At 34.9% G+C, this 16,955-nt stretch overlaps 1 protein-coding gene across 2 annotated transcripts in view; it reads right to left on the bottom strand.

Moving 5' to 3' along the window:
• Positions 1-306: 306 nt before the first annotated feature.
• Positions 307-16,955, bottom strand: part of LOC128218850 (multiple epidermal growth factor-like domains protein 10) — a 38,747-nt gene continuing 22,098 nt past the window's right edge. The window contains exons 3-6 of one of the 2 annotated variants that reach the window (XM_052926586.1): positions 3,162-4,661; positions 2,622-2,742; positions 1,252-1,277; positions 307-1,130 (exon numbers count right to left, since the gene is read on the bottom strand). In XM_052926586.1, coding sequence (XP_052782546.1) covers positions 970-1,130; positions 1,252-1,277; positions 2,622-2,742; positions 3,162-4,661 — 1,808 coding nt within the window. In that variant the 3' untranslated portion in view covers positions 307-969. The remainder of the gene's footprint in view (positions 1,131-1,251; positions 1,278-2,621; positions 2,743-3,161; positions 4,662-16,955) is intronic. The other variant, XM_052926587.1, reaches the window with a different exon arrangement.

Below are 16,955 nucleotides of genomic sequence, written 5' to 3'. Positions count from 1 at the left end.
GTATTAGAGGGATTAAAATGAAACTTGAAATAAAGATAAATGGCAATGAGAGGATTTCCATTTCATTATTTAATATTTAAAGTTAACTTCTCTTAACCTGATTTTTTTTAAAATATGTGCAGAGGTACAGATGTAACAAAACGTTCGCATACAACTTTGATTTATACAGTGTTAATTACATTGGCCTGAAACTAAATCAGGTAAAAAAAAAATGCGATTGCAATATCAGAGCATTCACATACACATTTTTATAGCAAGGATATATCATTATTATTCTAGAGCATATAGCTTTATAGGAATGCGTTATTTATTCACGGACACTTATTTACACAGTAGTATAACTGCAGTATATTGGTTTCATATTTACATACTTAAACTTGCTGGAATATATGCTTTGGATATTGACCGGAAACTAATCCGTTAATCAAACTGCAGGTCAGAGTACGAATCTTAACTGTGGACAGTGTACATATTACAACAGCGAGAACAGAGTGTGAAACTAATCTGAGAAATGGATATGTTTATTATATCTTCCTTCCACTTACAGAGTGAGTTTAAATAACTGAGATATATGAAGATACATGCCGCAACTGTCCAGCAATGAATAACATATGGGTTAGAATCTACTACACACACGGACAACATTTCACTTTCTGAAATACAGATATAACGCAGAATATAAGCAACAACCATAAGCAATAACACAATATTCCTATTCGAATGAAAACACATCGAAAATTGATAATAACATATAAGTGTTACTTTAGAAGTTTCAAATTAAAAGAATGCGAATGAACAACAGTATGTGTTTATGCGAATATATTTACGACACGGGATTTACATCACGTATTTTACGTTGTGTTTACTTAGATAAACAATCACAATCACACTCTCCAGACATAACACACACAAATACGAAACTAATCTCAAATGTCGTTACAGGTACATAATGATGTAAGGGAAGCCCATCTAGATGTTCATGTATGTTGAGTTATCTGCCCCTCGAACGATATCGTACATTTCCAACTCCTCATCCCCGTCCATCCGTTCAAGTCGTTTGTATCTGTCTTCCTTGTCGGTTTCGGGACTGGTTTCACATGCACTGCCACGCGTCTCAATGTTGGTTTCTGCTTATAAGCATGGTGCAAAACTATTAAATTCATTAATAGTTCATCTATATAAATAATTTTGCAAACAATACATAACTCTGACAAAATCACTTACTTAACATATTCATAAAAACTGTTTTACCTTTTCTATAGGCGGTATCCTTTCTCCTGAAAAAAAAACGCAAAAAGCAATTAATGAGCTTTCACTCTAATTAATAACGTCAATAGAGCAGTCTTAATTTTAGATCATAGAATTGGGTCGAAACACACTCTTAAAGGCTTACCACAGTGAAAATGCGGGTGGCGATGGAAATAAGTATAAATGCTTCAAAAGTTCATGTGATATATTTAGTCTGAGGATTATTCTTCCCAGGTATAAAACATGTATCATTTGCGACATGTTTTGGGGTATGGCAGGAGTAAAACAAATTTCAATGAGTGAAAACTTTATAAGATTTTGGATAAAAAAGCATTTGCATTTTTTTCGGAAAAGTCGACAATTTAACTATATTTCTGTGAAATTATGCTCCAGACTACCTTATCAACAATACTTAGTTTGTTCTTGATGGTACATTAACAATATAAAGATATTTATTAAAAGAATAAAAAATAGTGAAATTAATTCATTTCCTGGTAAGAAAAATGCAAAAAAAAATACTTCTCCTTAAAATAGCTGCAATCACAACAAAGCCACAATACATTCTTGATTGATTATTACTTATTATTTTGACAAAAACACATATATTATTTGTATTAAGACATTTTCGGAAAATTACAGATGTTTTTTGAATGGACGTCTTATAATATCTCGTTTCGTTAAATATGCTCAAGTCGTTATTGCAGCTACACAAGCTGCATAAAATCTATGTTTTCTGCTTGCGAAGTATTGAACCTCAAAACTTATTTAAAATGATTTTTAAACCTTGTTGGTTTGGTCTTTTAAACGACATTTGCACTGTGGGAGGCCTTTAATTGTGATGACTTTTCTAGGCAAATTTTATCACTCAACTTAATTGAAAATCAATGGATTTTGCTCTCCGCCAAATAATTTCCACCAATAATGTATTTGATAAAAAAGAAAGAAAGTATTATGTGGAATGTTGTAGGTGATATTTTAGTTGATCCAAATAGTTAGCCATGCTGGATATCCCTATCTTGCCCTTCCGTGTTCAAAAATTAAAATATAAGACTTACTATATTTTTTTTTTAATACAGATAGGAGCAAATGCATCCACCATTGCCGCTCGTGAATGATAGGTTCATCACAACCCTCGCACAGGATGTTCTGCGAAAACTTGGTAAACTTTTAAACTCCGCAAAATACCCTACGCTCGGGTTGGGATAAATGTATATAACATAAGCATGGAACATACTTAATATACATATTTAAAATGTTTTAAGATTTTTTGATCGGAGGTTAATTGCTTGTCAATTCGTCACAGCAACGTTCATACATATACATATTTATATATGTATTTTCTAATAACTTGTTTATATTATATATGACAATACCTTTTAAGAATCCAGACAATGACTACCGCACCGCTCGTCAAAAGAAATATCGACACAACTGAACCCGAAACGACAGAAACCACCACGTTCTTCCGATTGGTGCTTTCACTATGATCAACACCTATAACAACATATAAACAAATTGTGAGTAAAAATAAGACATACGCAGTTAAAAGTTTGTTGTATGTGTATATACAAATACGGAACATAATAAAACAACACCTTCACGGACCAATATATCATTTAAATATACATTTTAGGAAAATAAATAAATTTCTCAAATAACAAGTCGCTAGTTAAAACAACTGAAGGGCTACCCTTGCACTAAGGTCATGTGAAATTAGCTAATGTTCATGTTCTGACCCTTCAAGAAAAATGAATAGGTTTAAATTGCTCTTGACAATTGCTTACCCTTAGGCAAATATATGTGAATTTGCTCTTCTTCAACATTTTCACCGATATTGCGGATGTTCTTATTATAATTAGGAGTACGTAGTTATTGCTTTAATGATATAATTGATTAACAGTTGAACAACCTACCTGGCAAACAACGATCTCCATCGAAACCCTCCCAGCATTTGGCACAGCGCCCTGTGTCCTTGTCACATTCTGACAGAGCGCATGCAAACGGACATGATTGGTTACATGTTTTGCCAAAAAAGCCCGGAACACACTTTAAGCATGCCACTTGTGATGAGCAAGATGTACACTGTTCAAAACACTCATTTTCGCAAAAGTCACCATAGAAACGGTTTTGACATAAACAACGTCCTGTCTCCTGATCACATTCACTATTGATGCAACCACTTGTACAATTCTCTTCACAAACCTTTCCATAAAAACCGGCTTCACATTTGATACAACTACTTTCATTGAAGCAAATGGAGCAATGCGAATTGCATCGGTCTAAGCACGTTGCACCAAAATATCCTGGAGAGCAATCACACACTCCCGTTAACTTCTCACAAGTTATGTTTTCACACCTTAAGCTACATCTGTGTTCACATAATCCACCAAAGTAACCGGGTTGGCAATCACACTCGCCCGTCAATTTCTCACAATATCTATTTTCACACCCGGAACTACATATCTTATCGCATAATTCCCCAAAGAAACCGGGCTTGCAATCGCATTCCCCCGTTATCTTCTTACAAGTTATATTTTCACACCCGAGACCACATCTGTATTGGCATTTTCTCCCAAAGTAACCGGGTTCGCAATTACACTCTCCAGATATTCCATCGCAGACTTCATTAAGGCAATGTTCATTACAACTGTTTACACATGGATCTGCCAAAGGTCCCCAATACCCAGATTTACATTCACAGTGTCCAGATATCATGTCACATGTTCTATTTTGACAACCAGCGTTACAGCTTTTACTGCATGACGTTCCCCAATATCCTGATTTACACGCACTGCAATTGTTGTAACTTGTGACACAGGCAACACAATTTGATTTGCATGTGGATTGACAACTATTTCCGTAGTAACCATCCTTGCACTGGCAATTACCTGTAGTTGCATTACATTTACCATCAAGACATCCTGATCTACAAACAGACGTGCATTGGCTCCCGTAGTACCCATCATTACAATCACAATATCCTGTGGATTGTATGCATGTACCTCCTGAACAATTTCCGCACTGACGGTGACATTGAGTACCCCAGTACCCGCCTTTACAGTCACAGTCACCATTTGCCATATTGCATGCATTAGAACATCCTTCAAAACATTGGTTGTAACATTTACCACTTAATGGAAAACTATTTTTGAAGCAACCGTAACAGTAGTTCAAATTATGGGTGTAGCATGCCCTACAATGGTTGGAGCAGTTATGACACGTTTTTCGATAGGTAGCTGTCCCATCCGGGCAGGAAGTACAAAAGCCGTTGGCCATCCTGCAGGATCCCGGACAGGTTGTATTTGTGCTGCAGTTGTTGTTGCACTGTGATCCCCACCAGCCATCCTTGCATGAATTGCACTGGGTTTGGTCGGTACATGATGCGCAGTTTTTATTGTAACACTGTGCATGGCCTTAAGTTTGGAAAAAATAAATAAGGAAATCGTCGATTTATCGAATCAAAAGACATTATCGACATTGTTTTCCCGTTTTCTGTACCAACACTCCTATTGACCAAGAAAAGGATACTTCGATCACATCTATTTTAAAGACTAATGATACAAGACTAAGACGTCGCGAATATTTTGTAATATGACTAAAAGGTAGCAGATGGACTAAATCACGATACCAAGTTTGAGGAACGTGGATATAAGGATTCTTCAGTCATTGAACGAAATCGGGGTTTCAGCTTAAGGTCACCACGACTTGACCTTTGACCAACTAAAATAACAATAGCTAGGGTACTGGTCTTGTTTGAGGGATCTCTACCAAGTTCGAGGTCTCTATGCCTAAGCGTTTATCATATATTGATCGGAAACCAATTTTCAGCTCAATGTAATCTTGAGGTTTGTACGACATTGACCCTGAAGCTGCATATGTCGACCATATCACAATATTCGGGAGTGGTCCAAGATTGCTATGTAAAGTTCACTTAAACAATTTGAGGGGGAGGGTTGAGCGACCCCCCACTGTATCATTATGTATATTTATAAAAACCTCTTAAACTATATGTGTTGTTGATATGTTTACTAAAATGTGAGAATAAATCTTAGAATTAAATCATTGATATTTTAATGGACTTTCACTAAACTAAGATTTACACACATGTATGTATACATATCTATACATCTATTTGTGAGTAAATATCACTTCAAACAATATTTTTATTTAATGTCGGAAATATGAAAACAAGAAAACCTTAGCCCAATGAGCTTTTTACGACATGAAAAACAAGCGAACATCAAGTATGTTTGATTAAAAAAAAACCTTTATAAACAAGCAATCGTATAAAATGATAAAAGAAAAAGGAAACATCAAGATTTCAAGACACGGGTTTTCTTAACCTTGGTTTTCGAACCTATTTTACTGATATTTTCAGAAACAGTAGCATACATGGTTTCTCCCATGATTAGGTCAATCCCTACCCACAGGTAACCACCCAAACCTCTGCCCGGCCACTGTTCTGACAATGTCAGCACCTTCCACTGTGTAATAATGTTTATATGTTGGTAAATGTTAAACACCCCTTCAACACACTATAGTATGATCCCCAGCCACACCAACCCACTGCACATACTTTATTGTATATACTTATGAACATTAAAGTGTTTTCCGGTTTCTGTCTGCGGTAACTCCACCGACCCCTTTCGCTATAAGTATTTTTCCTGTGGGTAAACTCAAACCGGAAGTATCTTAATTGAGATTCCTGTGATTGTATTGTCTGACGGTTTGTCGTGTCAGGCAATGTAATTGTTGGATTACATATATTTCCTACATGATATCATTGAAAGTGTTATATGTAATGAATGGTCATTGACTTTTCAAGTTTACCCATTTATTAAAAATCAGATTATTTTAAAGAAGTAAAACATCTTCTGAAACATTTTTTTCTGAGCTTTGACGAATCGGATCCTAAGGTTCGTAAACCAAGATTAAAAAAAACCCGTAGCTTACGAGTTTTAAGACAAGTTATTAGATACCCACTAAATGTGCCCAAATGTTTGTATTAACGGTAAAATACAAACGTTTGTTGGTATCTTTATGTTTCCATTTTCTTTAATCAGTTAGTACAATTGTTTGTTTATATTTATTTTTAGGAAACATATTTGATGCTTTTATTTTACAATAATAATGTTTGCTGGTCAATTTTGACAACGTGATCATCCATGGTACAACATTGAGACCTATCCCAAACTGACATCAACGCGACGTCAATGATACACTGTCAGATAATGTGCGTTTATGTCATTTCTTAAATGCAACAAACTGCGTTTGAAAATATTTAAAAAGGAACTCTATGCAACGAAAACGTATCACCAAATTCAATTTCTAAATCGCCTTTATTCTATTTCGGCTTCGACAAGTAAAGGAATGTTGTTGTTTTTTGTGTTGTTTTTTATTTGTGTATTAAATCAAATCGATCTATATCTAATTGTTTTTGTTACTAAGGTTTATAGTTTATGTAGTATTTACATTCAAATAATAGAACTTGTCACTCCATATGGAGTTAAACTTATCACAATGTGTCTAATTCGCTGTATATTGCAATTTGCTTTCAACTTTATCCCATAGGGGATACTATCAAAAGTACAGTACCAGTCATTTATCACTAGTATATTGTCAGGTTACAAGATGTGTTTGCGCATGGCTACCTTAACAGTTGACATATATTTAATAACATTTCAAGGCTAGTCTAAGGAACTCATTTCAGTAAGATATCTTAGTCGTTAACCTAACGCAGCGTAAGAGTGCTCGGGGCACTCGTAAAGTTATGGGCAGAAACTATACGATACATCCTCTTAAAGATTTTTCATTGAAACGCAGTTTACGGCAGAAACGGAGTTACATCTGGAAATTTACGATCTTACTACCTTTATTGGAAGGAGGCTCAAAAGATTTGTATGCCTATTTCCTTTCGAGTTTTCAAACCACTCAATTGAACCACTGTATCGTTTTTATTTTATTTTTAATTTGCCTTTTTACACGAAAGTCATTAAGTTTATCTGCTTTCTGTTATAATGAGTAAGCAGTTGTGAATCTTATTCTCGGAGTGGGAAGATAAAGCTAACGAAGTGCAACTCATGCCCAGTTTATACAATTGATTGAAAAAGCATCGTGGAATCGTAATTAACTTCATGTTTATCACCAACAAAGGAAGCGAACAGCAAACTAGTGCTCTTTCTTTGTTATTGTTTTTCGTTGGATAAATAAAAACAATTATGCTAACTGCAGGTTCATAACAATGAGATTACATAACCAGTGCGTTAGCTGGCATCCATATCTGTCAGCTTCGTTTTACAATTAGGGAGATTTGGATTTAAACAGCATCCGGATTAAGTTTGCAAATCCGGAATTTTTGCAAACTTATTTTTTTTATTTTTCACCCAATGTTTTTTATTTTTGTATTTTTAAAATGTGTTAGGTAATACTAATAAGAGATATTTTTTGTTTCCTGAAATTTAATTTAGAAATATGTTTTTTTGGCATTTAAAGTCAACTTTTCCAATGGGACTCCCATTGGAAAAATGGTTTTTCCAATTGGAAAATCAGCCCAACATTTTTTGTTGGAAAATTCTCCCACATTTTCAAAAAAGGAATTAGTGATTAATAACAATCATTATCATTAATGGTTATAATGTTATCTAGAAAAAGTGCGTTTATAGTACTTTTTATCATTTTTTGTAAAAAAAAATCCCGTCGACCATTTTTTCCAATTGGATATTTCCCACAATTCAATATGGGAAAAGTCAGGAAATTGGAAAACTCCAATTGGAACATTGTCCCATTGGAATCTTCCAATTGGTAACATTGGCAATGGGCTTAATCCAATTGGAGGTTCTGGCAATAAATTTTAATGGGAAAATATTTCAACTTTCCTAAATCTCTTAAAAGAACACCTATTTATTTATTTAGGAATATATTTGAAGTTTTGTTTTATTGTTTACCTGTGTCCTGACATTGTATCCATCCAATTCCAAGCTAATACTTCTGTGCTGATATCTTAGCGATAAGATTTAAGCATCTTTTAATGAATTTGAATGCAATAAATCATATCAAAAATTACCTGAAGTATTCTTACTCAACCAGTGACACAAATTTTTTTTTAAATATCTTTACACTAGTTTCATCTCCTCAGACGCCATTTTTAATCGATTAAGTTGTGGTTACAAACGACTAAGAACTTATTCATTTTTTCAAAGCTATACTCACTTTTACGCTTGAAAATGTTATTTCGGTTGTCAGTACCTTTACACAGAAAATGTACCATTTTCTTGATTTTTAATGAAGATGTAATTAATTGATGGAAATCCATATGAAATGTTTTACCTAAGATAATAGTTTATTTCATACACACTGTTCTGCAGGGGAGCAGGACCTTTCAACCCCAAGAGGCTTTTTAACCCTTCTAAAAAAGAACACTTTTCAGTTTTCAACCCTTAGACTTTTAAACCCCTATTTCAAAGACTTTTCAACCCCTACCTGTTTGGACTTTTTAACTCCTATAACAAAGACTTTTCAACCCCTAGTTGAATTATTTTAATAACCATATTAAAGACTTTTTAACTCCTAAACCAAAGACTTTCCAACCCCTATTATTTGGTTTTGAGCTGGTCCAAGCTAAACACCATTAAAAATGCTGCAAGGCATTTTAGAATGTTAACATGCATCATGTGCCAATGCCTTCCTCAAACAGTAATACTAGTATATGTTTTAGAAAAAAATATCGAACTGTACAAACATGTAAGGCTGGTGAATTTTGCATTACAAAATAAACGCTATTGGTAATTAATGCCATGTTGTCACTTTACTACATACCCGGTAGTAGTATATAAGACAGTCATCCTACAAAATAGCAGTGAAGCAAAAATACACATATGATGATTACTTGTAAATCATCTTGTATATGTGGAAAAAATGAACTTGTTATCTAGCTGATTGTAAAAACACTTTGTCATTCTTAAAGGGACTCGTACCTCATTGGCACCAAATAATCATTTTCCAGGTAATGTGTCTGAAATAATTAGTTAACTCTTTGATACTGAAATTGCAGAACAAAATACAATGAAAGTATGAAAATAAAGTCTTGTTTTAATCAGGGGTGAACCTACGCTTTTTACGTCATGGACAAATAAATAGCATAACCACTCAGCAAAAGGGACTCATACATAATTTATGGATATTTTGATCATGCATACCTTGGAAGCAACACCTTTTATTTCGTATTTAAAACAAATTTGCTAAAGAACCACATTTTACAAACTACGAGCTATAACTTATACAATAAACTCATACCTGGTTGAGCATTTTTGATGTAGAAATGAGGCACCCAAAATGCCAACAAGTACATATATGCATGCATAAATATTGAAGCAATGGTTAACATCGTCGCTTAAGTATATCCCTCACGCATCAAAATTAATTTTGCAATTGCACTAGTGGCCAGAAGGAGGGGGGGGGGTTGACCCCCCCCCCCCCAACCACAACGTACCGATGTCGTCCAAGTTAACTTTTCGTTTCGAGGCAGGGGATACAGGGTAATCCAGAAGAACTGGAAAAAAGGTTGTGAAATTGCGTAAATTTGTTTATTTTTTGTTTAGTGACACTGTTATTCAAAATCAATACATACACATATATAACAAACATCAATTGTGACTGATAAACCTTTAACTACATACTAAATAATGCATTTATTGAAAATATTTATTACTGATAACAAGATTGTAACCGTGTTTTTAATAGCAGAAAGCGCAAAAAATATTAAATGATTGGTAAATGCTAAAAGATTTATTGTGGTCTATTATATAGTCTCATAAGGTAGAAATACCGTGTGTAATGCTCATTTCTTTCAAATTTAACTCGATATCCTTCATAAGAACCATTGTTTTCGACATTTATTCATTCTTTTAGGAATATTGAAACAACATTATTAATTGTGGTAAACCTTATCTGGCAGTACTTAAGAGTGCATCTGTGACTTTATTACTCGAGTGAATGCACCTTCAAACCGGTTTAACACCAACATGTCACAGTAATCAATACCATCTGTGTTAAGATGTCGGGAATGTGTTAGACGAATGATTTTGTTTTATGGAGCTTTGAAGAGCGATGAATGGCACTAAAGTGGTGCCAAATGGATATCTCAAACACCCATTGGTAAGTCATTTATTTTTTTCCATTTAAGTTTTTGTCTTGATTTTTGAATATATAAACAGTCAATAAGTAGGACATCTCGTAAAGAACGTTCACTTGAAACAGTCCTCTTCTTATCCACACTTCGACAGGGAGTGGGGCTACTCTGCCTAAATAGCCGTCAACGAGTATTTTAAGAAATATCAAAATAATAAAAAAATGGTGTCCCAGTGGTTGCACCAGTCAATTGTAACCATGCCCCCCCCCCATAGTCCACCTAAATGACCGTCAATGGGTCTTTTGACGATTTTAAGACTATGGCAGTTACAGGGATACACATGAAATGTCAAAATAATAAAAAAAGTATCCCTAATCGCTTATTATTGTAGCTCCCCCCCCCCCCGCCCCCCAGTCTAAAATTATAGTCGTGTAATACATTCTTCCAATCCTTACTGGTTGACGGTACATTTCCTAACAGGGCACAAATCCTGAACACCGGCTAAAACACGCGTTTGTTTACCGTGATCGATTATTCGATGATCTAGATCAATACAGAGGCTTGCCTTGGTCACACTTGCGAAGTTTCATCTTGTTTTGTTAAGCATTTTTCTAAAAAATGCCATTTATTTATTATAGCATACTTTTTAATTATAATTGTATGACCATGTATTTTCGCTTTTCAAGTGTTCGGTATTTGTGCCCTCCATAGCGTATTTTGAAGGGTGATTTACTATCCATAAAATTGAACGATTTTCGACATAATATTGACGAGATCGTGAATCTGTACTTTGACAGCTGTTTTCACATGAACCAAAGATGTTTCATACGAAAGTTTAACTTACTACAACATAAACTCTCCAAGATAATTGTAAAAAACATCAGAAAGTGTTCGGATTTGTGACCTTAGCCAGGGCCAGAGTTTTTTTATCTTTAGATTTACGGGAGCGCCGTATCTAAATATTGCAAAACCAAAATAAAAATAAAATAACATTTACTAACATTATTTTTATTTTTTCCGACGTCCGATCCTTCCACGACTATGTTAAAATAAAATTGGTGCTATTTAACCTAAAGTCAATTTCACAATGTATTTTTCTCACACACAGACTGGTTTACCAAAAATTTCTTTTCATCGGTATTTTTTACTTAATCTTTACATGCGACGAATACCAGTCGATAAATTGCGCGAAAAAGATGGCGGCCACCAAATATTTTAAGGTGGCCGTGAAAAGTATCAAGAAAAGGAACGAGATTAACAAGATTGAGGCACTTAACCTGTCATTAACAGTCGGGGAAGCCATTCATCCACTCATAGAAGGAGTACAGGATGAAGTTATCAATTATGTAGAAGCTGGCGATGATCATTATCGGTGTGATTTGGCGACACCGGTTTTTGTTTTGAATGAACTTGGGTAAGTATTTTGTCAGAATTTGCAAGTGTTGAATCTGTTAAATTTTCTAAATTTTATAAAATTAACAAATTTATGATTGTAAGTTTTATCTTCTACAAAGTGGGTGGGGAATGCTTGCAAATAAAATTAGGTAAATAAAAACACAATTCAATTTATGTCAATATGGTTAAAGAGTAGTCATTCTAAAATGCCGTCCAGGCTAAACATCATTAAAAAAGGAAGCCTAAACGGAATTTTAGAATGAATATTCTTAAGAGTGAAGCATCCATTAATTGTAGCATGATTGCATTTGTTTCAAAGTCGTATTTAAAGAAAATTGTGCATTTTAGGATTTTGTTAAATTTTGACATATTTGGAACCAAATAATGACATATGTGTTCTCTCAATTAAAGTTATCTCATAAATTTAATCTATTGACAAGGGGTTGAACACACTGCATTTCTGAAAAAAGGAGCTTTTATTAAAGTAGAAATGTAAAAGTAGTTTATTTTTATTTTTAAAATTGACTTTTGATTTTTGGCGATAGTCACTCACCAAGATTTGAAGTAGGATTTTGACAGCCCATACTTTAAGTGTGGCTTTGACAAATTAAAAAAAGCCTTGTGAAAAATCAGTGTATTATGCTTTTGTTTAGAATGCGACAGAAAGTGATGCACATGCAATGAATATATTATGCTATTTTAATTATTTACACCAAGTTATATTTGTCTTTTGGTTGATACAGGTACTTTTACATACTTTTTTTTCACTTTGAAACCCAAGTCAGATAATGTATAGGGTAAATAATCCTGTGATTGGAACAGCACATAATATATTTTTAATACATTTGCGTTTTATCTGCACAGGTACAATAGTATTACAGTATGGCTGACTGGCAGTATGGCAGATCAAAACAACAATCCATCTACATCAGAGAAACCAAATGTCTTTACAGTCTTGAAAAATGCAGCAAGACAGTATTTGTCATATCCTGAATCAAGGTGAGTTTTATGTCAGAGGTGGCTGTAATACTCATTCAAAACATTTGAGCTTAAACTCATATCATTGAATTATCAGTCAGAAATCTTGACATGGTATTCCCTGTTGTCAGTTCATGATAACCATTGTTGTCAGTCGGGCCTGCTGCTCTGAATAGCTCTGGTTTCCTTGTGAGAATAAGCATAAGTGTGTCCGTCAAAACTATTAAAACGTTGATCTGACTGTAAAATCTTGATAATGCTTTTTTACCTCAAATGTCAAATTCACACACTGAGCTTAAATTTCTAAATGGGTCCTGTTCATACAGACCACTTGTCAGGTCTGAACCTTGACCAGGCTGTATATAAACCATGCTTTATAGGTTTTACAAAAATCTTTGCCATGAATGTTCCCTACGGTGGGTCATTGTGTTGAGCACTTGACCCAGGTCTGTTCCACAAAGGTCAAGGTCACACTTAGAGGTCAAAGTTAAAATGAGTACTGTTAATACATTGAAAAATTTGTCAAAAATGTTATGAAAGGAAATTTCATCCCATCCTTAATAGTATCTTCTTTGTATCCATTCTGGAAGTACCATTTCATACAATGTATTGTTTATTACAGGGAGGAGAAAAACCAGAAAGATGTTCTGTTTAACAAGGTGGTTGCATGTCTGAAAAACAACAATGTGGGGTTTACACCATTACAAGTAAACACAACTGGCTTGACAGTAGCTACAAACCTGACATCTGTTCTCTGGTTTATGGATGATCGCCACAGTCGTTTCAAGAACAGAGGGATTAACCTCCCTGAAATGTTTGATGCGCTAAGGGGCTTCAGAAGTTACAAAATCCAACACCAAAAAGTACCTGAGGTATAAACAATGTATATTTGATTTATAGTACGTTTATAGATTTTCGAATGAGAAAAGTTGGGTTATTTTGATAGCCTTGGTGTTGGCGCCTGCATCGTCTTTGACTTGTTAGAACAAACTTGGCAATAACTGAAATCTGTTAAAGACTTTTAAATGAAACTTGGTACACATATTCAAACAGCAAAATGCATGTTTATAACATGAAAGGGGCAAAATTCTTGCCTTAATATTTTTTAAGTTTTGTATCGTCTTTGAAATTTATCATCATTGAACAACTTTTCATAAACAGTTCAAGATATTCATATAAAACTTGGTACACATGTTGCCAGAGACAATAGAGTTCTACAGGTTCTGCAAGGGATTAACTGGAAATATAATTCATAATCAAATTTGACTTTCAACTGAATTTTGATTATTGATTATAAATGTTACTTAATCCCTTTGCTGAACGTGTAATTACAACCAAAATCAACCATCAAAAAGGAAATTATCAAGTGTTCACCCGCGTTAGGCTTTCGTTAATGATTATATGATCATATTCGCTCATCATTCTATTACTACTGGTCATTGTTTGTAATGTGACAGTCTAAATTAAATCCTACAAATTAAAATTGCTAAAGTGAATAAGTAATTTTGATTTATTTTAAGGACTTTTTGATTTATTTCAGATAACAGCTGGTGATCTGGAGGAAAATATTGACAAACTTGGACAGCTTCTGATTATGCCATGGATCCTTAACCCCAAATTTGCTACATTTAAGACAGCTGTAGAAAATCTGTCAGATGGTTTAAAAAAGTACAAAGGCTTTCTGAAGTCTATGACACACAGGACAAAAGCAAATATGGACAGCACCACACCTGTCAGAAATTTGAATGACAGTTGGATCTTGAAAATAATTGAAGGGTCCATAACAGTTGCAGAGGACAAATATAGCTTGCTGTTAGAACGGCTTGGACGCGTAGGGTTGTATGAACCTATTGATCTATGTGACATAGAGCCTTTGAATAAGGAAGAACGCAGAAAATGGCTGAACAAATTGTCTTTGCCATTTCCAGTGTCCCAATTTACATTCAGTTATGGAAACTATCTGGGAAACTTGAACATTCTGTGGAAGATTCCAGCCGATTTGAAGGAAAGGAAGGCTGATGTGGAATGCAGTATTGTGCAAGAAATACTGAAACAGGTCAGCATGTACAAAACAAGGCGAATGCAGAAGGATTTTGTTGACAGATACAGTTCATTTGCTAAACCTGTTGTTCTGCGCAATATGTTTCAATTCTTGACTGAATGTGAATACTCGCCACAGAATGAAACAGAATCAGAAATTGATTTGAGATTGTGTGAGTACTTGCTACAAAACAATGAGACTGAACTGATCATCGACCTGCGCAAAAATAATGGTCGACCACTGTCTAAAGAGTTTGATCAGTTTTGGTCAGCTCTTGATAATTACTTGACTGAAAAGTCTGTTGTGCATGAAAGGAGGCAATCAGATGTGAATTACATGCCCTTTGCAATGTCAGTAGAGGATCTGCAAACTGAAATAGCAAACAGACTTCCACAAGGTTCCAAGATACCATCTGTGTCCTGGATGAAGTTGAATTTCTATCCAAGAAATCCCTACAAAAACTCGGCAATCAATTACACTGGAAAGTTTAAAGTTAAATTCAAAGTGCAACAGAGGCTACTCAGAGCCACTCATGAAGACAGCGATTTTGCAAGGAACCAATTTGGACTGTTGAAAAACTTTGCATGCAAATTTCGCGATCTCACTTCCTTCCAGTGCCTTGATGACAAGGCAATCGTTCCAGTAGGTGAACCAGGTCATGCCGTCTCAACAGGAGTGAGGATTCACCATGGTGGAATTGTCACAGCATCTGGCCAAAATATAGCAATGGACCACGACTTCCACATTGCTGGAATTGTCCCTTCAGTGTGTTTTAACATTGACATTCCTTCAAATCCAAATGATTCTTTCTACAATGGTATTGTGAATGTCACAGTAAAGGACAAAGTTTTTGAGTCAAGTAACCCATTAAGACATTCAACAGAGTCGGTCTCAATAATTAGGAAACTGATGTCAAATGATGACATAAATATGGAAAAACCCATTCTGATCAGATATACAGATGGTGGTCCAGATCACCGTGTCACATACAGGTCAGTTCAGCTATGTTCATTATTAGAGTTCATAGCATTAGATCTGGATATGATAGTCTGCGCTAGAACTGCTCCTGCTATGTCATACTTAAATCCTGCTGAGAGGACAATGAGCGTGTTGAATCTGGCTCTCCAGAATGTTGCACTACAAAGAGAGAAAATGCAACCAGAGTTTGAAATGATGGCTAAAGGAAAAACTTTGAAAGGACTTAGGACTGTGTCAGATAGAAATGCTCAGTTTAAGGAAAAGTATTCTGAATCGGCCAGTGGTCCCATTGAAGTCATCAGACAGCGCTTTGCCAAGCTGAAGTGGAAAGGAGAACCATTCATCATACATGAGGCTGCATCCACGGAAGAAATGAACCGGTTGTTGGAACTGCTGAAAGTAATAGATGGAGATGTTGAAGTTGATGGTAAAAATCTGACAAAACTGAAAAGTCAACAAATAGATCGATTCCTGGCTAAACATGCAAGATGCCGTCATTACATATACCAGGTATAAAAAGTTAAAAAATAATAATTATAATTGCAGATCCAGTGTTGAAACATGCAAAGTATATAAGTTTAAATTTTGTTGACATTTATTAACTTGGGACTTAGTTTAAACAGGCCAGCATAATATCTAGTCAGGCAAAAGTAATGAGACTGGACACAAGGTTGTTATGCATGTACTTTTATTAACCTCTAATTGTTATATGTTCATATCAACCAAGTAGTCTGAATATTAAAAGCATATCCCTCATCTTTCTTTAGATTAAGAAGTGTGTTGCGGATGATTGTGCCTACTGTACCATAAATCCACCAAGGATCCCAGAGGAGCTGTTCAAGGAGCTCTACTTTGTACCAGATCCTACTGTCAATACGAATGGTTATACACCTTTCGATGAGCTTTATGGCACGGAGACAGATGACTCTGGAAGACCCAGTCTGACGTTGAAGCCACAATCAACAGAGCGAGACAAGAAGTTTCGTAAACTTCTTACTGGGCGTAAGTTGTTTATGATGATATCAAAATCTTAATTTTAACAGCTGCTGTACTCCAGGGAGTCTGCGACACTATGTATTGTGAAATAATTAGAATTCTTGGGACATAAATTTAGTGTCCATTTTTTATGTGGTTACCGGGGTTATGACCAAGTATCAATACATTTAATGATAAATATGCACTGAGAAT

Source organism: Mya arenaria, chromosome 15, assembly GCF_026914265.1.
Source record: "Mya arenaria isolate MELC-2E11 chromosome 15, ASM2691426v1".
NCBI classification, from domain to species: Eukaryota; Metazoa; Mollusca; class Bivalvia; order Myida; family Myidae; genus Mya; species Mya arenaria.
Note: the sequence above shows the minus strand (reverse complement) of the source record. Positions and strands in the feature narration are given on the sequence as shown.